The 25,409-nt window shown below is 43.1% G+C and overlaps 4 protein-coding genes across 6 annotated transcripts; 1 reads left to right on the plus strand and 3 right to left on the minus strand.

Moving 5' to 3' along the window:
- Positions 1-23: 23 nt before the first annotated feature.
- as3mt (arsenite methyltransferase) lies at positions 24-5,018 on the minus strand. Of its 3 annotated transcripts, XR_012961414.1 has the most exons (12): positions 4,851-5,018; positions 4,594-4,631; positions 4,160-4,287; positions 3,258-3,408; positions 2,853-2,989; positions 2,695-2,764; positions 2,488-2,569; positions 2,233-2,364; positions 1,818-1,957; positions 1,615-1,737; positions 433-620; positions 24-275 (listed from the first exon to the last, which is right to left on the minus strand). XR_012961414.1 is itself a non-coding variant. In XM_076145303.1 (11 exons), the coding sequence occupies exons 1-11, from the start codon at positions 4,864-4,866 to the stop codon at positions 513-515; spliced, it is 1,125 nt and encodes a 374-aa protein (XP_076001418.1). In that variant the 5' UTR covers positions 4,867-5,018; the 3' UTR covers positions 24-512. The 3 variants fall into 3 exon arrangements, 2 of the variants coding, with proteins under 2 accessions (XP_076001418.1, XP_076001419.1); XM_076145303.1 differs by having other exon boundaries at positions 24-620; XM_076145304.1 differs by lacking the exon at positions 4,851-5,018 and adding an exon at positions 4,740-4,811 and having other exon boundaries at positions 24-620.
- A 545-nt stretch (positions 5,019-5,563) lies between these two features.
- Positions 5,564-16,424, minus strand: wbp1lb (WW domain binding protein 1-like b). The gene is made up of 4 exons (XM_076145305.1): positions 16,020-16,424; positions 11,608-11,710; positions 9,948-10,109; positions 5,564-9,304 (listed from the first exon to the last, which is right to left on the minus strand). The coding sequence occupies exons 1-4, from the start codon at positions 16,077-16,079 to the stop codon at positions 8,493-8,495; spliced, it is 1,137 nt and encodes a 378-aa protein (XP_076001420.1). The 5' UTR covers positions 16,080-16,424; the 3' UTR covers positions 5,564-8,492.
- Positions 16,425-16,782: 358 nt separating this feature from the next.
- Positions 16,783-21,124, minus strand: poll (polymerase (DNA directed), lambda). Its single transcript, XM_076145509.1, has 9 exons — positions 21,065-21,124; positions 20,534-20,680; positions 19,888-20,185; positions 19,637-19,766; positions 19,186-19,521; positions 18,903-19,076; positions 18,291-18,419; positions 17,485-17,653; positions 16,783-17,397 (listed from the first exon to the last, which is right to left on the minus strand). Exons 2-9 carry the CDS (start codon positions 20,646-20,648, stop codon positions 17,036-17,038), a joined length of 1,713 nt encoding a protein of 570 aa, XP_076001624.1. The 5' UTR covers positions 20,649-20,680; positions 21,065-21,124; the 3' UTR covers positions 16,783-17,035.
- A 21-nt stretch (positions 21,125-21,145) lies between these two features.
- Positions 21,146-23,409, plus strand: dpcd (deleted in primary ciliary dyskinesia homolog (mouse)). The gene is made up of 6 exons (XM_076145513.1): positions 21,146-21,385; positions 21,974-22,054; positions 22,163-22,287; positions 22,392-22,525; positions 22,677-22,779; positions 23,109-23,409. The coding sequence occupies exons 1-6, from the start codon at positions 21,322-21,324 to the stop codon at positions 23,211-23,213; spliced, it is 612 nt and encodes a 203-aa protein (XP_076001628.1). The 5' UTR covers positions 21,146-21,321; the 3' UTR covers positions 23,214-23,409.
- Positions 23,410-25,409: the final 2,000 nt, after the last annotated feature.

Here is a 25,409-nt window from a genome sequence, read left to right on the forward strand (position 1 = left end):
ATTGCTAAAAGTATTTGATGCAATTGAAGTTATCCATAAAAAATTTGTAATTCATTGGCAAAATGTATTTACCTGTCAGATCAATTCACACTTCAAATAAGTATTTCTAAAATATGCTCATACTATACAGAAGTCATGGTATTACAATAGAAATACAATTTTGCCCAAGATGGTGAATGATGGAGTAATATAACTATTCAACCACTTTACAGTTTCATATATTGTTGGGGATTATTTAGACATTTGGAAACTGCACAATACAACGGAATTTGGAACTTGCATTATTATAAAGTTGTCATTTTATTTCTACCACATACAGTGATTTTTTTTTCTTCCTGTTTCTCAATTGAATCTGATTTACTAGGAAGTATACGCAACAAACAATATGACATATTTATCTATGCATAACCATACAGAAGCCTTCATATTTACTCATTATGAACTCACATTTGAATGGCTATTATTTTGCCTACACAGCATGGTACTTAATATCTCTGCTCTCATCTCAATTATCATTTGCAGCAGGAGGCAGACTGTGTGCTGCAGCACCCCCCAGTGGCCGGAGCTGGACTTTTTGCTCCCATCTTTAGGACCAGCTCAAAGGGATCCACAATGAGTGCCTGTATGAACAATCAAACATTGATATTATTTTGGGCCCACGACCCAAACCCAGATTCACAAAATGATTTAATGATGACTATTACACCCTAAACCAATCACAGATGCAGTAAAGAGATTTTAAATGGAATTAATATTTCTAAGAATCCCAGATGTGCTCTCTTTCTTCTTTTTCAGTGCTGACCGTCGTGTGTAACATTTTATCATATAACAGATTTGCCTTAAGCCTTTGAACTTATGTCTTCCCATGGTGTATGCCTCTTTTATCAGACTTTGGTTCTTCATTATCAGTATTTCACAGTAGCTTGTACACGAAGGACCAAAGGCTTTTTATAGCTGTTTTCACCAGTTAGCTGTGTAGATGAAGTTGATTAGATTAGAAACTTGATTTCACCTCAAAGTCCAACAGTTAAAGCGTGAGAGATTTGGAAAAATCCCTAATAACTGTGATTTACTTCTGCGCAATAATAAATTTAAATGGAAATCCCTAAACAGCAGAATTAAAATAATTGTTAATGATTAAAGGATCAGGGTTCAGGTTGAAGATGTAGTGTGTTTGTGAACGTGTGTCTGTGTACATAGAATGACCATGAGCACTGATAAGATGGCATTGCATTAGCTGAAAGAACATTCCTTCCTGTTCAAGGTTCCCCAGCATGAGTCCACAGTCTGGTTATGACTTCAAGACAGCTGCTTGACCTTGTGAATGTGAATGTGTGTGCATGTATGTTTGAGTGTGTGTGTGTGTGTGTGTGTGAACATGCAGTATTCATCATAGTGGACTCACGCAGAGTGGACGCAAGCATGTGTGGCTACATGCACAATATGGACATTTGGGATCTTTGTGTCTCCTTCACTCCTCACAGCATTTAACTGAAGATGACGCTATACTGCACATACTGTGTTTGACATACTGACATCTAGTGCTTAAAGAAAAGTAAGGGAGACATTTTAACATCTGGGAAATTGAAGTTGTGAGGATTGTTGTGCACTGACCTTAGGTTTGACTCCACAGGGCTTAGAGGAACCACTTGTTGGCTGGAAAGTGAACTCGTCAGCAAATCTGGAATGGGTCAGGATGTTGGCCATCTCTCCATCCACCTCCACCACTTCATTGATCTGGATAATACACCAACATCGTTTACTTCAAGTGCATTTGAAAAAGACATTTGACAGCTTGAGCAGCCAGTGTTGAAGACCTTAAAAGTGTACTGAGAGTCAAACTGGAAGCTGTCCTCTGCTCCTGTAATGTTCCCATTGTATATGATCTGACAGGACTCTGTGTTGCGTTTAGGAACCTTGAACATTCGGTATGTGGCAGACACGAACTTGAGGTCTCCTACATCACAAAAACAGGCAAGACAGAATTAATAAATAATTCACAATCAACCTGCAATACTATATGAATTATTCTCTGTAATACCTCAGTGATACATTTACAAAACAATGAACCACAGGACTGAAGACAGGTGGCGTGTTTAGTAAGTCAAACACATACAACACATTTCAGGTCAAAACTTTAGATGAGTTCAAGGATTGGGTGTTTGAAGTTTTAGCAAACACACAGTAAACTTAAGATCTTTTCCAGGAGAGAAGAATGAAAGAATATTAAACCCAGAATGTCCTGAAGTTCGGTGTTCTGGACAGTGATGATATTGGCCGTGACCAAACGTGGGAGGCTGAAGCCGACTTCCTCAGCCAATCGCAGCAGATCCTCCCACCAGAGCGCTCCGCCCAGACACTCACCTGCCAAGATCAACAGCATTCTGATTAGCTCATATACTGTTATTGTTACTGTTATTGTGTACTCTGGCAGGCTTTACTGGCCTTTTATCATGATTATTATGGTTAAATATCAATCTGACATACCCCACAGGACTTTGTGTTTTTTGATTTCCTCTGATATTCTTCCATTGCTGTAGACATCACTGAAGTACAGCTCACCACCATCCTAATCATCACCAGCGGGACAGTGTGAGTAAACCACACACAGCTTAGTCTACCCTTTTGTCAAAGCATTTCATAATCGTCATTTTGATCAGAAATAATGGATAATGGTAAGACATCATAGTGTACCTTGAGCACTTTGTACGCTTCCTTCAGTACTTGCTTCTTGTCTGGTGAGAGATTTACCACACAGTTGGAACTAAGTGAATGGAAAAAAAAAAATCCATTCATAGATAGATCGATAGGTCGATAGATAGATGCATCTAAGTCTGTTCTGATCATCTTACATGATGGTATCAAATGAGTCCTGTTCAAGCCCCGCCTCTGTTAAGGCCTCAATGTAGCCCTGAACAAAGCTGACGTTGGGCTTCTTGTAGCCAAACTCTTGCATGTGATAGTCCAAATACATCCTGGCCACATCGAGCTGGAATAGAACAAAGAATTGAGTGAAGCCTCTCTACTGACTTATAATTAATAATTAACTTTGTGGCTTCAATCTGGTGCAGCGGCTTGTTCAGCTTTGTTTACTGACAAATACATAAATAAAATAAAATAATTTCATCTTTGACAATGACTGATTGTTATTACCTATGAGTCACAATCTTGGTAACAAAACCATACACTCTTGGTTTTTCATTGAGTCCATTACGTAATGAGAGGGACTTATTGATCAGCCCTCTGATGTACAGCACCTGGTCCTCAGTCATGTCAATGCCAGTGACATGGCCTCCCTCAGACACCAGCTGACTCAGCATGTAGCAGTCCCTCCCACTTCCACTGCCCAGGTCGAGTATCCTGCATCCCTCCAAGCACTCTGGCACCACCAGACCACAGCCATAGTACCTGAGGGGGAAGAAGTGCATTACAAACGTGTTGTCTGGAAGGCTTTAGTAGGGCTCTGGCATTTATAGGAGATGCAGCTCTGTTTATTTTTGGCAAAAAAAAACAAATTAAGAAACATAAACCATCCAAGTTAAGTGACCACCAATACCTCTCCCAAAGGGGAACACAGTAAAAAAAAAAAAAAAAAGGAGATAAACTAATTCAAGCATATTACATAACACCCACATAAAAAAAACAGCAAAACCAAACCTTAAACCATGAAAAAACGTAAAAAATACAAAGAAACATAAACCTTCCACGTAAAGTGACCAATAAAACAAAATAAAGTCAAATTAATGTGGCTAATCATACAGCCATGCCAGGCACTGAGTCGCACAAAATCAGCCTTTATGATATGTCATTACTCATAAATGAACTTACAACAAGGCATGGCCATGCAATAGAAAATTACACATTGAAAAATTGTGCACCTTGGCCATTTAGAAATGCAACATGAAAAAAGATCTGAAAGAATAATTCATAGATTCATAGATATTTTACCCACTTCTCCCACAGGGCAACTCGGGGCAAAGGTCAGGCAGGACCAGAAGCAAACAAGACCCAAAAACAAAATGTTGCAGGGTGTGGAGCTTCAACACAACACTATAGGAAGTGTGTGTAGTGTGTAAAGTATGCATATATGCACAGTAATGACTTGGTTACACGTGTTTCAGTGCATGTTTTACAGGTGAAACATTAATCAGACAGTCACCTGGCTGTGACTTCTGGGTGTACTTTCTTCAGAGCCTGGCGTATGAAGCCAGGGATTGGCTGTGCTGGAGCCACACAGGCATTGGTCTTCAGGTCTGAGGTTTTCTTTAGCACCTTGCCATAGTAATCCTGCATGCGCACAGAAACATTGGGCAATAATATCACCTCATCATACACCAGACTGTCACAAATACGACACACAGCGATGAGATTAGAGATTATTAGGAGAACACACATAAATTATAGTAGCAAAGGGTCCTGACCCGCTAGGTTAAAAACCACTGCTTGTGCATAAATCAAGAATCGTCTCCCTAACACTTGTTACTTTTTAAACAGTGGTTTGTGCATGTAAATAAATGTATAATTTTCATAAAAAAGTCGACGAATCAGATCAGTTATTCACAAAATAGTCGTCAGTGACACACGCAAATTTACCTTGACGTCCACATGAACGTCACTGTCCATGAAGGCATCTGTAAATGCGCACAGAAGTCATTATTACATTTAATGACAGTTCACAGCCATTAACGTGTGCTACAGCTTCTTATATAGCGTCATGTTTGTATTTAATAAATACACACCTAAGTAGCAAATGTTAGCTCTTAGACGCTAGCGACAATAGTTGACGGTTCAAAATTATCGACTCTGGTGACTTACAATGAAAATGATTATATAAGTCTATGTCGGCTCACCCTTGTTTTCACTCATTGCTGCTGGTATCGCTGGCGTCCAAACTCTGTACAAACAGTTACAGTACCTGAAAACCCGCGTTATGTTATTTCCCACCCGAGATTCGACAACAGGGCAGGCACTTCTGTGGTCGACGGCCAATACGGAAGTAGTTGTAGTAAGCGGAAGTGAACGCATTTCACAAACGTTCAAAGGTTGCGGTGTTCGAAACTCGGGTGGGTAACAAAAGTAACGTTGTAGAAATCATAAACGTACGAGACTGTACTTTTACTTCCGGCTGCGTAGCGCCCCCTGTCTCTCACTGCCGGACAGCACAGCTCTCCCCTGCAACCGTTGCTATAAACTTGTCTGTATTTTCTTATTTAACCTTTTCACACTGGAATCGAGCAAATTTCGAGCGGCTTTACAGAAACACACGAATAACTAAACCATATATGAACTCTGTGCCAGGGCCCGAAGGCAGTTTTGACCTGGAATACGTATATATTCTATATAAATTGTATTGAAATAAGTTCTACATGCTCACTTTACTATATTGCCCAATTTCTCTGTATGACACTGAAATCTCACATGCATTTCTTAACTTGTATTTATTTATCTCCAAATTAAAGTGTATAAAACGTATCCACCTTAAAAACGAGCAGAAAGACTCAAATCCCCTGTAAACAGTATTGTGGATGTGACCTGTGTACTTAATAAAGCAACACCAGTCAGGTTGGTTTTAAAAGTGTATGTTTATTGGACATACATTCACCTTGGCTGCTGTTATAAATGGCTTATTATGTGAACATTCATATGTGTGCAAACCCACTGTACACACCTTGGTGAAGAAATAAAAGTGTCTTTGGCAGGATGCCCCTGATCAAGTTGCCTGTATGTCAAATGCATCATTCATGTACCCTTCAAACACTGAACTTCAGTCTTTTAACATTTCAAATAACCACAATGATTAAACCGCCTTTGAACTGATATTCAAAGGCTAATGATTCCACGTTTGATATGTTAATACAATTCAAAGCTATTTGTTTCACAAACACGTCACAGAATAATGTACACAATTTGAAAATATAAAGTGGTTTCAATGTTTCTACAGTCCGGATGATTTTAAAGGATTTAGCTGATATGAAAAAATAGTTCATCTTTGTATCACCCTATTATTTTCTACCTCAGAAATCTATAAAGCACTTGAGAGTGTGGGCAGGCTTTGATGGCAAAACTCAACATAAATGTTTCTAGTTAAGCTTCAAATTGTGCATGGAAGTTTCTATTTTTATATCGTGGGTCGGCATGATTAATATTTGCCCTTGGCTGAAATATATGTGCTTTCTATACATTGTAATGTGTGCAGGTTACAAAATATGCTTCTAATATGACATTGGCATGACGCAATGACACATGTAGCATCTTTGTCAGTCTAGATCCAGTTCATTTCAGCCAAACAATCGAAGCATTATAAGTTTTTGCAATGACCCAAAGGTGCAGTAACTCACCGCTCAGTCATTGCATGTTCCATTGGTTCAGTCATTACCAATTAAACTTGATTACCAAGTCCTCTAATACTTGTAATATTAATAACAATATGACTATAGCTTCCTTCCTGCAGTGGATAGATGTTCCAACATTCACCCTGTCTGCCAGACGGCAAAGCTCTGTTAAGATGCAGATGCATTAACACAACTGTTTCACTTTCATTATGTCAACGCTTTCAGTCCTGCAGTCTCAATGTGGTTTCTACTTGCAGTTCAGTATTCTACATACAGCTTGTTAACTTGTACTTTGTCCTAAAAAATGGTTTGTCTATGTTAAAAAAGTACACAATCTGCACTTTGTACCCCACCTACAAATTAAGACTTCATTTGAGTTGTTTGATTTAGTTTTTCTCTGTAATCTCCTTCAGTTATTTTGGTTTATTTAAATCTTAACTTAATTCAATCTTTTCTCAACCCTCTATTCCCTGTGAGGTATGTTTACTCTCCTGAGGTTGCACTGTTAGTTGCATTTTTAAAATAACTTGCCCTCTTGAATAACATACCAGTCATCTTAAAACAATTTGTCCACAAACTCTGGACAATTGCAACACAATCAAGATCACTATATGCTTAAACACTAATTGTTAACTCTCTCTGTCATTTTACTTTTCATTGAATTAAATCTTTGATTTTTCCACCAAAAATCTGCACTCTAAAAAAATACTTCCCCAAACAAATCTTTGCTTGTGAAAATTCTATCAAACACGTCCACTACACATTGTAGGCCACAAAAGCTGATCGACATGTAAGACATGTATATAAAAACATCCTTTAAGAGGAGAGTTTAGCTCTTATGACTGATCCGCATTAATGCAGAAGACTGGTGGTGTCATCCTTAGTTAAAATGTTAACAAAGCTTTATGTTAACAGTGGACAATAATGTAATCAGTATATAGATACAGGAGAACCACCAGGAAGCTGCTCTGAATGAAGGTCAAGTGTGCTACTATGAAGGTCCTGTACAAAGAGCACTACTGCTACTGCTTGGAGAAGTGGTTTTAATACTAAACAGCTGGTGAAGGCAATGAGGTTCCCCCATTACTTTGGGGCTCAGATCATCTGAACCATGAGATCTTTTTTCTTGGTCTCTTCTCTTTACCTGTATTCAGTTCCACTGATGCCCGTCGTTGTTGAAATGCATTTTTGCATGGGCGCATACATTACAATCATTCATTCATTCATTAAAGAGAACAGAATATACACAGCAACTCAAATCTATCTGACTCACAGATGTGCTGTCACATGTATCAAAAGAGAAGAAGAAAAATAACCCTAAAGGCAAACCATGTTCTGAGAACTAAGACCAAACTCCTCCATCTCTGGAACAAAGCAAATTTCTATTTAGATTTTTCTTAAAGCTGATTTTTTTTAAAACATAAATACATTTTGTGCAAAACATGAATTTCTCACACAGATCTGTTAATGCACTTTTAGGCCTCGATCGCTAGTTACACAAAAATGGACACAAGGCAGAGCGGCTTTCAATCACTACACAACACTTGAGAAGCACGAGTGTAATGGGACGTGTCACACACTCTTATTCTGGTGTCCCCGCACAGTATCAGTTTGCATAAACACACACTCTGGTTCAGTCCACGTTGTGCTTATACAAAATGTTCCTGTAGCATTATTTCACTCTGTGGTTTCCTGCCTACAGAGAAGAGAGCTGCCCGACTGAGTGCTGCTGCATACAGGGCATCCTAGGCAGTGAACATTCTGTCCTCGCCACAGCTTCACCTCTGGCAAGTCTGACACTCCGCCGAGTGTGTGCAGTGCGAGAAGTGACGTCCCATCTTTCGACGGCTGTCTAAGGAGTTTGAAATGCCGAAATATAACCCCGAACGCATACAGTAGGTTAAGGCCACTGATCCAGAATTGGGAGGGGCTTCCTCAACATCATCATTAGTTGAGACTGGACTCCCTCCTCCCATCATCCACACGTACTGTAGCTATGATGCACACATTCACAAAAGTTGCCTCTGAGAGAACATTTAGCCATGAAACAGATCCTGAAAAAACACAAGCACAAGGTTCTCGACTCAACCTTCAGATCTTTCTCAAGCGCGCGCTCGCTCTCTCTCTCTCTCTCTCTCTCTCCTTGCCCCAGGTGGGGTTTCAGCCCTGGGGCTCAGTGCTGGTGCTGTGGTGTGGTCCCTCGTGCTCGCTGATGGTGTGGAGGAGGAGGCACACTGGAGGGTGGAGCGACACGCTGCCTGTCTGCTGAGCTGGTTGCGGGGCACCTGGTGACCCGTGTGTGGCCCGCCTCTCCGCCCCCCCCAGCGCCTGCTCATCCTCCGCGCTGAACGAGGCGGGATGACTGCAGCTGTCACAGAAGTCACCGGTGTCGTCGTCGTCCCCCTCATCTTCCTCGCCGTCCAGCAGACTCTGTAGCTCTCTCAGCTCCTTGCCTTCCTGGCCCGTCCCTCCTGCTCCGCTACAAACAGTGCTCGCACGCGTGCCACACACACACACTTCAATCCCAGAGTCACCTGTGAACCGCCTCCTCCTTCCCTTGGGGAGTCGATCTTTTTCCTCAGTGCATCCGTCTGACAGCCCGAGGTCCTTCAGCAGGGGGTCCTTGCAGGAGTCCTCTTCCTCTTCGCACCCTTTCTCCTGACTGCTGAGCCCGTCCATAGCGGGTCCATCCTGGAGTATATCAGACATAAGTATCATGGTGGAATCTTGTGCTGTCTGCGCAGGCTTATTGTCCGGCTCCTCCAAACTGGGTCTGGAGCACAGACTCTCAGAGGCAGGGGGCACTGGAGTGGGCTGGATGGTGGGACAGTGCCCCTCCTGCTGCTCAGGGGCCAGTGGACTGGAGGCCACCGAGGACGGGTCAGTATGTAAGGCACTGTAAGGAGGAGGGGGCGTCGGTGGCCTGTTCACCACCTCTTCATAATCAGGCAGGAGGTAGTTTGGCAGAAACCCTGGAATGGAAAGAGGAGAGAGAGAGAAAACCAGCAGAGATTACTGTGTATGCGTCTACAACACGACACCGCCACAATCCGCACATTTCACAAGCAACCAATAGGGAACATGAGGCAGCGGTTAGATATTACAACAAGCTCATTTCTAGGTCAGTCGTTTGCCGCGGGCTGGAGCAGCACTATGAGAGATGGTGTCGCAACGCTGGCAAGTCACCAAAGAGGCAATGCTGTCCGTTTCCTGAAAACTGGGGCATGTAAACACTAAACAGGGAACGTTCTGCTGCTCAGTCCAAAGCAGGGGCGTCACTCAGCACATCTGAGTCACTTTCAACCGCTTTGCATTGTTATTTGATTTTGAGATTGTTTTCTAAGAGGCCGCAAAGTTTTCTGCTCAAGACACACTGCAACTGCTTAGGGTTTGAAATGCGTTGAAAGGTTCATTTCTTTGGTTGGGTAAAGAATAAAGGGTCAGAGGTCACAATTATCATCACTATTATCATGTTCTTCTTTCATTTGAATGATGATGACGTGGGGCTTTCAAACGAACATGCAAACCTCCCTCCAAAGCTCATCAAAGGCACACAACAGTGGACAGGTGTCACGGTGACATTAAGGGTGTGACGCGGTCATGGCGTAGGCTTACTGAAGTAGAAGGGCACAGAGGGGTAGTTGTGCGCCTCACGGTACGCGATGAGGTTGATCTCATGCTGGCGTTGTTGCTGCTGCAGTCGGTGTTTGGTGCGGCGATGGTGACACACACAGCAGCAGCTCAAAATAAAGATGATGGCCCACACCAGCCAGAACCCTGAAACAAACAGGATAAAACAGAACAAATGATGATTGATGTGATTACTAAGTGAAAATCCTAATTATAGATCTCACTTACACAGTAGTCTGCACTTCACTTTATTATGCTCTACAATATCCATAATATTTTCAGTAATAGCTTGCGGTGATGTAATATAAAGTCTTGTGATGACAAAAACATACTGTGTTATGCCTTTCCAACTACAGAATCCTTCTACAGAATCCTTCTACAGAATCCTTCTACAGAATCCTTCTACAGAATCTTTCTACAGAATCCTTCTACAGAATCCTTCTACAGAATCTTTCTACAGAATCTTTCTACAGAATCCTTCTACAGAATCCTTCTACAGAATCCTTCTACAGAATCTTTCTACAGAATCCTTCTATAGAATCCTTCTACAGAATCCTTCTACAGAATCTTTCTACAGAATCCTTCTACAGAATCTTTCTACAGAATCCTTCTACAGAATCCTTCTACAGAATCCTTCTACAGAATCCTTCTACAGAATCCTTCTACAGAATCCTTCTTACAGCACCTTGATGCGCAGAGCATCAAGGTGCTTCAGAGATTCCGTCTCTGAAGCCGCAGCTGTATCAAGTCTCGCCTCTCTGGTTTCTCGTATTTAAAGCTTATGGTAGATGTGGGTGATGTTTGTTGTCCTTTGGCACGCGCAGTATTATGGTTAGTCGGGAATGTGCTGTGCTGACTCCATACGGGATGCTGTCATACTTATCCACAGAGGAATTATTTGTGGAAATGTGCTATCTCACCTCCAGTCTAAACAGCGGACAGGGAACAAAACTTTGTGAGCCTTCGAAAAACTAATAACAAAACCAAAAAAAAGAAAGAGGCAACTCTGTGACCCAGTTTGTGTTAGCGGGACCGCGGCTACATCAGCACAAAGAAATGCAGAGAACACGGAGGAGTTCGGGCTGAGGGAGGAGGCTGTGTTTCTGACTCTGGCCACCTGTGTTTCACTCTCAACTTCATGTCTTACGCGCCTCATTGATAGTTCCCCTTTCATACGTGCTGTAAATCAACGGTGCTCAGCAGAGGCCAGCTTAAGTCAGAGTGTGACTGATGCTGGGGAGAGAGTGCGCAGATATGAAATAAAAAATGGAGACGCACACACCTAGTTAATGTTACCTGCCGGCCATGTTTGCATTCTATGGATGAATTCACTTAAATGTCAGAGCGTTCCTTGCTTTGTTTCAGCTGTGATCTGTCAACTGAATTCAAAGAACAGTTTTTATCCGCATACATAAACTAAAAACAACTAAAAAAAACCTGGCCTGACCTGGAATGCAGAATAATAACATGACTTTACAGCAATTTGTCTGCTTTCCTAATATGGGTTAACAAGCCCCATATTTGGTCGATGGAGGCGATAACATTTGAGTGCCTCAGAGGGGGGAGAGAGTCTTTTAAAAACACCATAATGGATCATTCTGACACGATGAGAGTAACAGAGAAAACACATGAGAACAACACTTACACCAGAGTTCGTAATAGTAGCTGCAGCACTGGGACTCTCCGCAGCAGTGTCCGGACTCACAGAAGTAGCTCTGATTGTTAACGCCTTCACAGTGCAGGAGGCTCTGGGAGATCAAGAGCAAAGAGACGTTGTCGGGTTAAAAAAGGAACAACTCAACTCCACATTCGGATCACATTGCAAAGGTGCATTTCGGTGCTGTTCAAATTAGAATAAGGACAACGGCGGGTGTGAATGGAGAGACCAAATAAAGGACGTACAATCCGATCCACAGAGCCGTCTGCTTAATCCTCCCAACGGCGGCGATGCTTACAAAACACACATCAGTATGCAGACCATGCAAGTTGTCGGGTTATCTCTTCTACTTGCATTTGAAATCCCCCCCCCCCCCCCCCCCCCGAAAACAAACAATGCCAAGTTGCACACGCACTCAAAGAGTTTTTCACACAGAACAGATTTCAGCTTTGTCTTGGCTCACACTGGCACTTGGAACATGTCAGAAGGTGTTCAGCACAACATGTCTCCACTTTCATGCAGAATCAACAAGGCATCACTCCGCACTGTTAATAGAGTAAATATCAGTTTTGCCTGCTCAAAGGTTAATCTTACTTCATATCCATCACACCCAAACCTCTGACACACGACGGGACAGTTTGGATGTGCTGGATTTACCCCGCAGATGTTTTCTTCCAGATTATCTTGACTGATTACATGGTGACAGGTCTACGTTAGCGTAGCTTTCTCTCTTTCGATTACCAGTGCAGGTCCCAGATTCAGAGGCATGATGACCAAAGGGTCCAAAACTCCCTGACGAGTCCTTCCACCCCGTAGCTCTTCATCTCACTGAAGAAAACCGTCTAACAACTCTCTAATCTACTCTTACTTTCTCTCCCTGCCTCCCTCTCTCTTTCTGACCATCCCACTCTCTCTCTCTCCCTCTCGCTCTCTCTCGCCACTCCAGCTCTGGCCCCAGCGGTGGACGAGGATTGCCCTACGGAAATTTCCAAGCAGTGGTGTGGAGTGAGCTCTTAGCTGCAGCTCTGTGTGATAACAGGGCATGCAGAAACGGCGGGGATGTGTGTGAGGCGGGGAGAGAACGAGGGAAACGCAGGCATGATGACCCCTCACACACACAGACACACACAGACACACCGCATCAGCAAGAAACCGAACTGCTGACATTAAAAACAAAAAGTATCCACAACCACAAAAGCGGACAGATGAAACAAGCCTTCGCGAGTCAAATTGATTTCAACAACTCAGCCCTTTTCTGGCTCATCACAGACGGAGTCAACAGCGTTAAGAAACACATAACACTCTGCTCTCCAGAGCTGTTTTCGCCGACTCTGCAAGCAATCTCCACTGTCCACTCGGCGGCCTAGACCCTTTTAGAAGTTCATCACCGATTACCATCTTGTTTGTGGAGGTCTTCATTGCATATTGACATGACTTGAGGGCAAACGGCACTCGTGGAGACGGGACGCCTCGGATCTAACAACCTGTACGTTTCTTCACTCTTCTTCACCTGTCCCAGAAGACGCAGACGGCGACCCAGCACCGAACGGGGGGACAGACTAGATTCCTCTGTCTCCCCGTCGAACAGGGCAACACCGAGACAATCCACCTCTGTCATGCTGCGCTGCCAGATTAGAGGCAGATTTGGTTACAGCGCCGCATCTGAAAACAATCACCCCCCCTGAATAATGAGAAGCTGCTGACATGATCGGACAGGGAGAGCGGTCCAGAACCCCCAGGTGACTATCCAATACTGGTCCTTCCAGATAAACGGCCGCAATGTTTATTTCTGAGTGCACGATCATAGCTGAACGGCTCAGCAGGGGTCAGCGGGACTTGGCAGGTTAGCCGATCTACAGAAAGACCTCACTGACCCCTAATTCATTACGCCGTCCTGTCACAGACATGAAATGTGCTCCTTCACAGGAATCAAGGTTACGCGGAACAAAAACACTGCTGACTCATCTGTAGCGACCATTTTAATACTGCGCATTCCACCAAAAGACGCGTTCCAGCCCAGGCAGACAGTTAGTTATGTCAAAATCGCGAGTTGATTCATTTAGATCCCCACGTTAGAACTTACAGTACGTGTGCCAGGTGCTGCAGCGTCACTTTCAGATACAAGATTTAGAGCAACACCAGCTGTTATGATGCAGCCTTCATACAGAACATCTTGTGATGCATAACTTCACACGCAGTTCTTTTACACACACACTGTACCCTGATCTTATCTGTACCACGATTACAGCAAAAAAATGTGGAGGGAAAGGTGTAAATGGGTGAAATGAACAAGATTTCACACAACTCGCTTCTTAATCAGCTTGAGGAAATTGACTATGTGACTTATTACCGATTATAATGTAATTACGAGCAATTATGGTGTTACTGTTGTGTTTGAAACACACTGATTTGCAGGCATGATAATGGATTCACTGTGCCTGTCAGAGCTCTACAGGGCCTGGCATGACTGACATTATGTAACTTTTACATATTTCACCCTGCTTTTCTGCATTTGTGCAATGTTATCTTTCAGCATGTTGATGTGCTAAGCATGCTGCGTTCCTCGTCTATGTTTAAAACCACAGACCAGTGCTGTGTATCATTACAGAGGTGCAAACATGAAAACACGGAAATAGCTGGAGATAAACGCAACCCCCAAAAAGGGCCACAGGGCAGCTTTAAGTGACCCCATGATGTTAGGAGACCAGTGTTTGCTTTCCTTCACTGGCCCTTCACCCAGTCAGCATTCTGCTCTTCCCATGACTGTAGGGTTACAGTAACTCATCTTTATGCCCTTAAAAGGTCTTTAACTTAAATCTAAAGAGGGCATACACACACTAATGTCTAAAGTAGATGTTGATTTCCCTCCTAAGCAACATATATAAGGAATCAATCTGGGTGTTTTTAAGGCGCGTAGTTGATGTAGCCTGGACCAATGGGACGTAAACACTACCTCCATTAGTAGGGTAGTAACTACTAAGAGACAAGATGAACTAGCTTCATCTATGAACTCAGACAGACAAGTAGATGGACTCCTGTCCTCCTCATAATGAACTAGCAGATTTCTTTCAATTTCAGCTTGATGTTGTGGCCTGTTAAAGGTATTTTCCGACACTTAATCTAGGAAAAACATGATACAGGCAAACACCAACTATGTCTGGCTGATATGGGCGAACTGTACCAGCAAGAACACTGATAGTTGGCTCACTGCAGCGGCCACACGCCAGCCTGTGAACCCTGCGTCTGATCCGTCTTGTTTTCTAAAAGAGCACTGGGGATGTCACAGACGAGTGCGAGTGAAAACTGTTCAGAGGATCTTTGGGATTCATTCGAGTCTTTCCTGTGAAACGCCACAAAGAGCGAGGGCCTTTGTTGCATTCAAAGCTGAGTCAGAATTGTTTGATCCTACATAAAGCCACGAGTGCTGCACTTCCACACGCAGTGATTAATCATTCTCTTTGTTCCCGTGAGTTTGCAGCTCTGTGGTTGTGACCATGTCGTGCACTCTGGGTGATTCAGTCATTTAATTTTTGCTGCATGTGCTTCTAACATTGAGCACCATCAGCCCAGCATCCCATGGTCACCTGCTTTTCCAGGAGGTTTCTCTCTCTCTTCCTTCTTATCCCAAAAAGTGTCCATTGAGTGTATAGTAACAAAACATCTATAATTAGAACTACAGAAATCATACATAACCAGTACATCTAACACTGTGATGTCATAAGAGTACAATAACTTTACCAATATTAAAAATATATCAAACAACAAATCATCTTAAGGATCCCACGGGTTAATAAGTCATAACAACTGTAGCTGGGTGAACTTAAAAAGTAATTCTTTATGACTATATATAGCCCATGGATGCAAATAGATAATAGAGTGAAATTGTACCCTGATCTCTGAATATGACAGTAGATGATACAGCTCTATGATTATGCAGCTGTGAACAGATCAATAACGATTAAAGGATGAAGGAAAAACACTTGACCCCATTGGTTCTATTAATACCAAAATGTCAGATGGATATTAGTTTGTCACTTTCGATATGACAATACCATCCCAAAAAAGTCTACCTGTGATCCGTTAGTTGTACCTGTCTGACAGCTTGTGTTCACTCCTAAGCGACGTAAATGTCACATAAACAAAGCCGTGAGCGGGCCGGGCCTCTGCTACAGGGATTTAGCTTCAGCTAGCAGCAGAACTTAGCACGCATCTTCATTTACAGCACCGTACAAGCGAAGGGAGCCCGGTTGTCAGAGCTAGCATAACAAGCTACTCAGCATTCGCGGCCGGGGTTCCAGCTCGACGAGGCGGCAGCAGAACACGAGCCGGCCAGTGTGGTGGTTTAGCAGGAGAACTAGCCGGCAGGCACAGAGAATATCCAGCCTTTCCCCCAAACTTACCCTGTCCTCTACGGACTCTGTGGGGGTGACAGAGCCGACGGCGTGCAAGAACAACCCCATTTTCAGAGCCGAGCGCGCGGCTCCTTGTTCCTCCCGAGTAATGGCTTCACTTACGGCGAAAACATACGCACGCAAACGCCGCTTGTTGCCCAAAACTTGTGTCCGGTATCCTACAGCGTTTGTCGGCCCCCGTAACGCTGAAAGGCCGCTGCTTGCACCCCCTTTTGCGCGTAAGTGGACATGTCAGGGCAACGGCGCTGCCACTGGCGCAACCCGGTCGCTATCGGTGCCACTGGCCGATGCAGCTGTTACACAAGCTGTTCCTCGACGCGCGCGGGGGAGCCTGCTGCTTCGGTCTGCTGGGTGTGGCGTGGTCACCTCAACCCGATCCATGTGCGCAACGTGATGGGTGTTGTGTACCTACTGGTTTTGCGGACTGAGTCCTGATTGGACCGCGCAGGACAGCTGGGACGCGGTTGTCCAATCAGCGATCGGTGCGTCTCTCGCGTCAAACCCTGTTATCTTTAGGAGCGATTTCACTCCTGGCCAGAGTTCTCTGAGAACACAATGCACTCACATGTTCGGTCACCATCACGGCCTTATCTTTACTCATGGCCGCATTTAAATGACTTATCACCTTATTTGTGTGATGACTGAGTAGAAGAGATGGGATTATAACTATTTACGTCAATAAACTACACTGTTAACATTATATGAACCTGACCAGAAGTAGATTTACAAAGAAGGCAAGGAATATCACCAACACCTTTTTCTGTTTTATTAGCAATTCCCATTTTCTTAAAATATATCAAGCACCTTTCTCCTACATAAAAACATTTTTCCTCAGCAAGATAAAATGATGATTCAAGTGAAATAGGCTTCTTACATGATCCGACTAGTAGTGAAACATTCTTTAAGTTTGATATGCAAGCGAAATAGCAGTTTCCATTGACATCATTCGTGATTGCTTTAATGTAAAACATACAGGGAGGGGGGCTGTGAAAGTGACGACATCATCACCAGTCTCTTTCACGGGGCTCCCTGTATGGAACGCCTAACTGAGTAAAAACATCCCTCTCTGTCTTTGTAGGAGTAGGAATGCCGCCGTACACCTTCAAGCTGCCCTGCCGCAGGACGTCTTTGTTCAGCGAGTGCTCTGATAAACTCATCCGTTTGGTCTTTGCCAGGGCTCTCAGCGAGCGGTTGAAGTGCGCCGACCCGGTGAAATACATAAGAGCGCAAGCGAACTCGGCGTACGGCACCACAATGATGTCCAGTCTGCGATGGCGGCGGCCGGCTCCTGGCAAGTGACAGACACCCATGTATTTCTTCTGCTCTCCGTTCTCCTCGTGGCTCACCAGGTCTTCGGTCAAAAACCCTGTAAAGAGAATTTTAGCCTTCAGATGATTCGGTTTCTTAAAATACAGAAATGCATTGATACCACCTTGCGTGTGATAGGACGTACCGCTCTGATGAAGGCTGTGGAGCAGCTTGCTGAAAATGCCCTTGTGGGACTCGCCGTCTGGGTGTGTTATGAGTACATCCACGTCTCCACATGTTGCTTTTTCCCGACGATAGGAGCCACATGCTACAGCTAATAGGCCTGGGTCAATGGTCAGAGCAGCATCCCTTACCTGCACACACACAAAATAAGAGTAAACACAAGATTTATTTGACAAATCAGAGCTTGAGACATTCATCTAGAACTCTATGGCACTGTTGCCTTTCTACGCTCTCCTGATTTGAGCGTGTGTGTGCGATTTTACCTGCTCCGGGCCCAAATACAGGGGCTGGTCTCAGTAAAGCATCACACATGATTATGAGAAACCGGAGGGAGAACACATGCTTTACTCATCCATCTCGTGTGCACTTTCTATCTGGCAGCTTTGGAGGGGAAAAAGTAAATCCGAGTAATCCTATCTGACAACAACTAGCGCTGTACACGACACTCTGGAGTCAACAGGTATCTGGCTAAGGTATGTTATTGTGGTAAGTTGCAAGAAAGTGTTTCTTCCTCCCGCCCTCCCCCCGCTGGGATGCTTGACTTTGCAAGAATACAATCTGCATTTGCCATTACCAAGCATTCAAAGAGAGCTGACACAAACTGATTTTCCGACCTCAAGCCTCTTGCTTCTGGAGTTCTTAGGATTAGAGGGCGGATGTGTTTCTGAGATATTGCACACGGAGGTACAATCGGTGTAAAAGAAGATGCCAAAGAAGCAAAAGCACATTCTTGACGATAGACAAGAGACCAAAAAGAGAATGCATTACCACTTTCTCGATGTCCCCCGCTTCTTCTCTGGGCATTCGGTCGAGAAAGTCGTCGTAGTGTTTCAGTCCTATTTTCTGTGCGTTGCTCAGTTTGGCTTTTGCGCGGATGTCATCTAAAGTGCGAAAGCCCTAAAAAGACAAAATGAAATTCCAAAGAAAACCTTTAGAGAACACGTCTAGGATATTACACATATGCATCCTCTTTCATTCTTTCCTCATTATTACAGAGCTTTGAGTTAACACATAGCCATTAACTAATAGACTGTTCTTGCACTCAGTTTTGATCTATAAACGTACGTTAAAGCCATAAATAGAACCTCTGATGAAGATCGCACACTTCCTGATGGAGCTCCTTTTTTGTACAATACTTATTTCCATCATTACATCATAGGTTCAGGATTATTGGACATTGACACAAGTTTTTCCAAGATTGTTTTACTATCATCCGAACTTTCTTTGAAATTATCAAAAAACCTGAATTTTGACGTAATGCAATTGCGTTTGTGTGTATGTGTGTGCGTGTGCGTGTGCGTGTGCATGTGTGTGTGTGTGTGTGTGTGTGTGTGTGTGTGTGTGTGTGTGTGTGTGTGTGTCTCTCTCTCTCTCTCACACCTGTTGGTACCACAGCGTTGCAGTCTTGGCTCCAGCGCCCCAGATGTTGGAGAACAGTTCCAGTACTGGCACAGCCTCACCGATGTGATCGATCTTCCGTAAATGACCGCTCTCCATGATCTCGTCAATTTTATCAGCCATGCGTTTTCCAATTCCGGGGATCAGACAAGCTTCCTGAAACACATTCCAGTTCAAACCGCAGTGTGTTTAAACTTAAAATTCATTGTCCTTGTGCATGTTACTGATGCCTGTGGTAGCATTATAAACCTGTCCCTTAACTTACCTGATACGATGAAATGGGCTTGTGGTAGCTCTTGAGTGCGTTGACAGCCTTGGAGTAGCTCAGCGCCCTCCACTTGTCCCCCTGGTGTGTGTAGGCCTTAGCCAAAACTTCTAGCTTGTCTGTTATGTGCTTGTTGAAGTTGTTGCTTTTGGACTGAGAGGATTGGGCACAAACCCACTTCCCTGGGATCACCCTCGGAGGAGCAGAGTCCAGGCCAGGGTCCACACTGGGGCCAGGTGTCTCCTCTTTGGGGTGCTGACCAGTCATCAGAGCTTCCAGGTCACTCTGTGAAACTCCATCTTCTTCTCTCACTTCATCTTTGGAGTCTGAAACCGTCTGTATAGAGAAGAAAAGTGATAATAACTACAACGTAATTGTATATAAATCTATATTGACAGAATTGGTATTGTTGTGTGTTACTGTCTGTAAAATTTGTTTTTCTATACACTACCTGGCTCTTGATTAACACTGTGGTGTCCTCTTGCTTGGTTTGTTGAGACACTGGCTCTTTACTGATCTCTTTCGCAGAGTTGAGAGCTGGCAAATCTTCGGTGACAGCTTCACATTGTGTTTGTGATTCCCTTCATGGATAGAATGCCAAAAGTATTGATACGGTTAAAACCACCTTCAATACTCTAATACAGAAATGTGCTATATATGTGAGATCAGGCTATAATTAACAACATTGTATTTCTTATTAACCTTTTGGGGTGAAGAAGGCTGTAGTTGGTTTCGTCCACGAGTTGCTTCTCACTGATACACATGCTTAACCATGTGCACTTCACCAGTTGGACTCCAGAGGGCATGCAATCCACTTTCAGGAGGCGCAGAGCTCTGTCACTGTCCATGTTGTCATCTACAACCACATGAGTGACACCAGGACTCAGCCAACTCTCTGTCTGTCCTCCGTTCTGCCGAATTTGTGTCTTGAAAATCTGGCATCTGGCATTTCCGATCCCGGCCGGTAGAATGTAGACTGTGACACTGTTAAAGATACCCCCTAGGAAAAGAATACAGGTTGTGATCATCATTTGTTATTCCTAATTTTCATGAAACATTTGTATGCATGTATGCAACCCTATCTTCCATTTTGAATCATTCACACAGACACACACAGACATAGGATATAATCTATTTTTATGGGGCGATTTAATAGTATAGGTCAATTCATCGTTCTCATTCAACTCTTGTTCACACATACTGAACATACTTTTACGAGTTCATTCATGACAGATTATTACATCATTCAGATAAACAGGGGGGCATTCCCCCCCCCCTTGTTTGAGTTTTTGGGCGTTTCTTCCTTTACCTGTACCATTTTCGACACACACACATACAAAATACCAACCTGTGACACCGGCCTCGTCAGGTTTCTTCTTCAGTGGAGGTGCATCCTTTCCCTGTAGCACTTTGGCTCTTTTGACTTTTGGGAAAGCTTTCATAATCCCGTGACGTCGCTCCATCTTGTCTGTTGAAGAGGGAGCCAAAGGCCGGTCTGACCAAAACACAATGCAGGATTATGAAACTTGCACTGATTAAAAGAGTTGCCTCACTTATGCATTTTCACACGTAGATATAAAATAAAAGCAGGTCAACGAATGAGAACTTCAGCTTAAAAACCCCAATACACATGGAGAGATTTTAGGTTCATTCAGTTTTATCAGATGCTTATAATTTTGCTGCAAAATCTGTGATCATACAGAGCTAACCAGCTTTAGCTCGAGCTAACGTTAGAACAGCGGAAATACAGCACTGTACCGTTTTGATTATCCTATTTCATCACAATATTTAAACTACATGTTACTTTACTTCATGCTCTCCCCAATATAAAAGCGCCTTTGTAGATTAATGTTGTTTGAAGGTAATATTAAATTCTTACGTTTGCTCAGAAGAAGCCATACACAACAACATTCGAATCAAATGTTTCACTTCCGGGTCAAGCATGTTACCAACAACTGGGTCATTTAAAAAACAAAAACAAATCAACGTTTATCTTTATTTGGCTTTTGAGTTTGACAACAATAAAATGTGTGGATTAGAAAATTTGGTTAGGACATTTTAAAATGTTGATTGACCTTGGTTGCCGTGGTTACGTTGTGAGTCCGGAAGTAGTGCTGTAGGAGCGAAACGCGAAACATGGCTGTGCAAAGCTGGGTTGATTTGCTGAAATCATCGAAGAAAACAGCTTTAATACACGATGGTGAGTGCAACGGGTGGAAGCGTATCCTCACCATTACTACAAACATTACTTCTACTTTGTTTATGGTGTTTGCCTTTACAAGTTGTTCACTCAGATCACAGTTTAGCTTGTAGCTTTCCAGCTAACGTCAGCTAACGTCAGCTAACGTTACCAAGCAACAAGCAGGTGGTCGGTTTTACCACTTTTGAGCGTTTATTTTGTAGTTTACTCTTTTTCACGCTCATATCCGTCCGAGGGAGACTCATTGCGTATAGTAAGACAACAGTTGAGTAGTTGACTACAATGTTTTCCCTGTTAATTCAAAATGTTTATCTATGTTACTGTGTGCAATTCTTTTATTTAGCGTCCCAGTGAGTGCATGTCATAATAGCTCAGTTCAAGGAATCACAAGTCGTTAATTCTCCTCCTCTTTCATTCTTAATGTTAATTATCTCTAATTCTCTGGCAACATTGCAGTTTACAGGAATTAAAACGAATTTGACATTTATGGGATTATAATTCCTAAACGCCACCGACTCCTCCCAATTCCTACAGCCCTTTCCCAGTACCATGAATATGTAATGATAACTATTTCTGTCCCATTTCCAGGAAAACGGAAGGTTCACTACCTCTTCAGAGATGGAAAAGAAATGGCAGAAGAGTATGACTTGAAAACAGATGAGCTCATTTGTAAGTTGTTAAAGATGACATGGCAGCCTGTTACTGCTCTTTTCTAAACATCAACACACAGGAAAGGTTCATGTATCTTACTGTAACGGTTGGTTTGATACCTTTCAGTCCGAAGATGGCGTTCTAAGAACCCACTTGGAGCCCAGGGCCAATGGGAAGTAGAGGTTGGAGAGCCGCTCGCAGCTGCTCTTGCTTCTTCGGATTCAGACGGAATCAAGGAGAACTGCTCCAACGTGGGTTTTCTTCTTCTTCTTCTTCTTCTTCTTCTTCTTCTTCTAAGTTCACTCACCACATTTCCTCATACGCACGTCTGAATAATTTGATGATATTTCCACAGCCTGTGTTTATACGTAAAGACACAACAAGTACTTTTCAGTGGAGAGTCCGAAACCTTCCGTACCCAAAAGATGTGTTCAGTGTTACAGTGGAGCCCTCTGAGAGATGCTGCATCATCAGAACATCCAACAAGAAGTAAGAATGACTACATACAAAGTGTGAATACATGTTATATTCTTGGTAATACTTGGTACTGCCACGGTTCAGATTTTGCATGTAATACTAGTGTCCTCCCTATAGATGGCACTGTTTACAATAGATTGGTCTGTAACCTTCTGCCTTCCAGGTATTACAAGAAATTCAGTATTCCTGACTTAGATCGCAGCGAGCTGCCTCTGCACGACTCCGCCCTCAGCTCTACTCACGCCAATAACACTTTAATCATCAGTGTAAGTCCAAGACAACAATAAGAAAATATTTCACCTTTTCCTTTGTTACGTTTCATACGTTTCATGTATTATGAAAGAACTAGCAAAGTTTTTCATAAGTAGCTTGTGGCTTCGAGCACATTCATTATATTCCGGCCTAATATGTTGGATTCATGTATTGAAATATGCAATGTGTTTGAGTACCGGCAAGAATATTTTTTACAGTTTTAAAGAAATAACTTGCATTACGTAATCTGCCTCTCTAAACATGATAACACTTAAAGGATGTGAGGGAGATGAGCAGCGTGTGGCGGGACTGATGCATGTTTCTTCTCCTCTCTCTTGTCCAGTATAAGAAACCCAAAGAGATCTTAAGCCTCGAGCAGGAGCTGCTGAAGGAGCTGAAGAAGCTCAAAGGGAGCGGTGAAGGAGATGTGGACTGCAAAACCCAGTGAGTGACAGTGGGAGTCAGAGAGTAAAGCTGCCAATGGCACCGTGTGGTTTTCCAGTCAAATGTCCACTTAGATTTGACCAATAAGAACACATTTCCTCAGTGCCTTTGGTTCTCATTGTGTTGACTGACTGCTATCTATTTATTTGAGTTGTTGAATAAATGCGGACTGAAGAACTGAAACCTCTCCTGACATGTAAGTTTAAAAAGAAATTCTATTGTCTTTGTTATGTCGTCTCTCAAATATTTAGGAATTAACAACGTTGTTGCACACGGGAGTGAGCTGAAGGTGAAAATGTTTTCACACTGAATCCCTTTATTACTACTTTCCTGCTCCATATGAGCTTTGTACCAAACCTAGCAGGCAGCCCTTGTGGTGGGAGTCACATAACCTACCAACCTCCTTTCATTGATGTCCTTGTAAAACACTCAAAACACACAATGCCTTGTCCTGGTACGTTCCGGGCTCGCTGTTACGAGCACATCCCATTTGTGTTAACTGAATGGCCTCATGTTCCTTGCATGTCGTGGGCCACCCTGAAAGCCATTACTGAAACTTAAGTAAGGGAGCGAGCTAGTCTTACTCTGTGCGTTTACACGGACTTCAATACCACCAGGTATTTGTCCTTACTGCTGTTAAAGGCGTAAATGTGATTAAGACGTATTCATGTACAGGATCAAACCATTATCCTCTTAATTGCGGTATAATGGATGTTTTTAAAGTGCATGTAAACATACTGACCTCTTACACCAAAGGGGGGTCACCCTGGCTCTCAGGCCTTCAGTTTATGTTCCACAGACTCATTCACACAGAGCTTTATTTCTGTACATTTGCCTGGAAATTTGGGGACTGCGGTGTGTGTGAATGACTCAGTTTGATTCCGAAATCAGAACATTGCCAGTATATCAATGCGTGGAACATGACAGTATGAGAATGAAAGCACAAGGTGGTTGGTGGTGAAATCTGAAGTCTACTCACCGCTGTCTTGATTTCGTCTGATGAGTGGGATTTGGGTAAAGGAAGAGTTGTTTACATTTTGAGGCAGATCTATGTCTGAATGCAGATTGACTTGCCAGCTTGAACATTCTCTCAAACACTACAACAACAATCTTAATGAAAGCTTCACTCATGTGCTTTAGTGATGGACTATCAACTAACCCACAGCCAGATATTGATCCGGATCTGGCAGATGAAGTGATACGATGAGACACGTGTTGCGTTAACAAATAAACTAGAAACTATTCAGTCGACTATAAGTCTCAATAGTCACGGATAAATAAATAAATGGATCTGCTCGCTCTCATTCAAGTTCTTTAGAGAGGACGTTGTTACTTGCTTGCACCTGGAAACTCCGACAGTGACAGCCCACACAAAAAGTTAAGATATGTTGAAAAATGGATAAAGATCTTCCACAGAGTGAAGAGGAAGGGCGGACTTAAGTAGCATAACAGCCTGCCTAGTGAATTTGGCAGTTTTAACAGTTTTACTTCGTCGAGAAGGAACAGAAATGTGAGATTATTAAAAGAAACACCGTCCAGTTAGAAATGCTTAGACAGTGGATGACAAAAGAGCGACGCTGTTGTTTAAATGAAACAATGGTTTTTAAGTATAGATGATTTAAACCCCTGTGATTCCTTGCATTTTTCGCCGCTTGTCCAAACCCAGAGAGCAAGTGCAAAAGGCAGACAAAACCACAGCTCTCTCTCTCTCTCTCTCTCTCTCTCTCTCTCTCTCTCTCTCTCTCTCTCTCTCTCTCTCTCTCTCTCTCTCTCTCTCTCTCTCTCTCTCTCTCTCTCTCTCTCTCTCTCTCTCTCTCTCTCTCTCTCTCTCTCTCTCTCTCACACCATTGTGCTTTGTGTGCTTCCAGATGGAAAGAACAGGAATACAAGAGAACATTTTGAATCCCGTCGGTTGATTCCATGTTTGACGTGGTGAATATATAGGTTTATTCATTTGCAGGTTGGGCATCATTTTTCCTGTTTCCGTGCGGTGTTATTGCTAAATGAGTATAACATGCTGTGTAGAAAGTATCTGCTGTGAATTCCAAGCGTTCTTTTCAAGGTCTTCGTTTTAGTAATTTATTGCTTTACAGTCTTTAGAGCTCGGGCTTCTGTCCAAACAAATTCCTGCTGCTGAGGTCTCCAACTGCAGCAAACAACAACTAACAAATTGGACGTCCAGCTTGTGCGCTGTGAGAGC

Source organism: Genypterus blacodes, unplaced genomic scaffold (genome assembly GCF_046128005.1).
Source record: "Genypterus blacodes isolate CSIRO-AG114 ecotype Tasmania unplaced genomic scaffold, CSIRO-AGI_Gbla_v1 ptg000030l_1, whole genome shotgun sequence".
Lineage (NCBI taxonomy): Eukaryota > Metazoa > Chordata > Actinopteri > Ophidiiformes > Ophidiidae > Genypterus > Genypterus blacodes.

Bases quoted from the DNA above. Each gene is read 5' to 3' on its own strand.
- as3mt (XM_076145303.1), bottom strand. The intron at 2,570-2,694 runs GTACACTATGAT...GGTGATGATTAG, and splicing joins AAGCGTACAAAGTGCTCAAG to GATGGTGGTGAGCTGTACTT. The intron at 1,738-1,817 runs GTCTTCAACACT...TGTATTATCCAG, and splicing joins ACTCTCAGTACACTTTTAAG to ATCAATGAAGTGGTGGAGGT.
- wbp1lb (XM_076145305.1), bottom strand. From the start codon at position 16,079: ATGGGGTTGTTCTTGCACGCCGTCGGCTCTGTCACCCCCACAGAGTCC. The intron at 11,711-16,019 runs GTAAGTTTGGGG...TTGATCTCCCAG, and splicing joins CAGAGTCCGTAGAGGACAGG to AGCCTCCTGCACTGTGAAGG. The intron at 10,110-11,607 runs GTAAGTGTTGTT...TGTTTGTTTCAG, and splicing joins CTACTATTACGAACTCTGGT to GGTTCTGGCTGGTGTGGGCC.
- poll (XM_076145509.1), bottom strand. From the start codon at position 20,648: ATGGAGCGACGTCACGGGATTATGAAAGCTTTCCCAAAAGTCAAAAGA. The intron at 20,186-20,533 runs GTTGGTATTTTG...TTCTTTTCCTAG, and splicing joins TGACGAGGCCGGTGTCACAG to GGGGTATCTTTAACAGTGTC. The intron at 19,767-19,887 runs GTTAATAAGAAA...CTATCCATGAAG, and splicing joins AGCCTTCTTCACCCCAAAAG to GGAATCACAAACACAATGTG.
- dpcd (XM_076145513.1), top strand. From the start codon at position 21,322: ATGGCTGTGCAAAGCTGGGTTGATTTGCTGAAATCATCGAAGAAAACA. The intron at 22,055-22,162 runs GTAAGTTGTTAA...GATACCTTTCAG, and splicing joins GAAAACAGATGAGCTCATTT to TCCGAAGATGGCGTTCTAAG. The intron at 22,288-22,391 runs GTGGGTTTTCTT...ATATTTCCACAG, and splicing joins TCAAGGAGAACTGCTCCAAC to CCTGTGTTTATACGTAAAGA.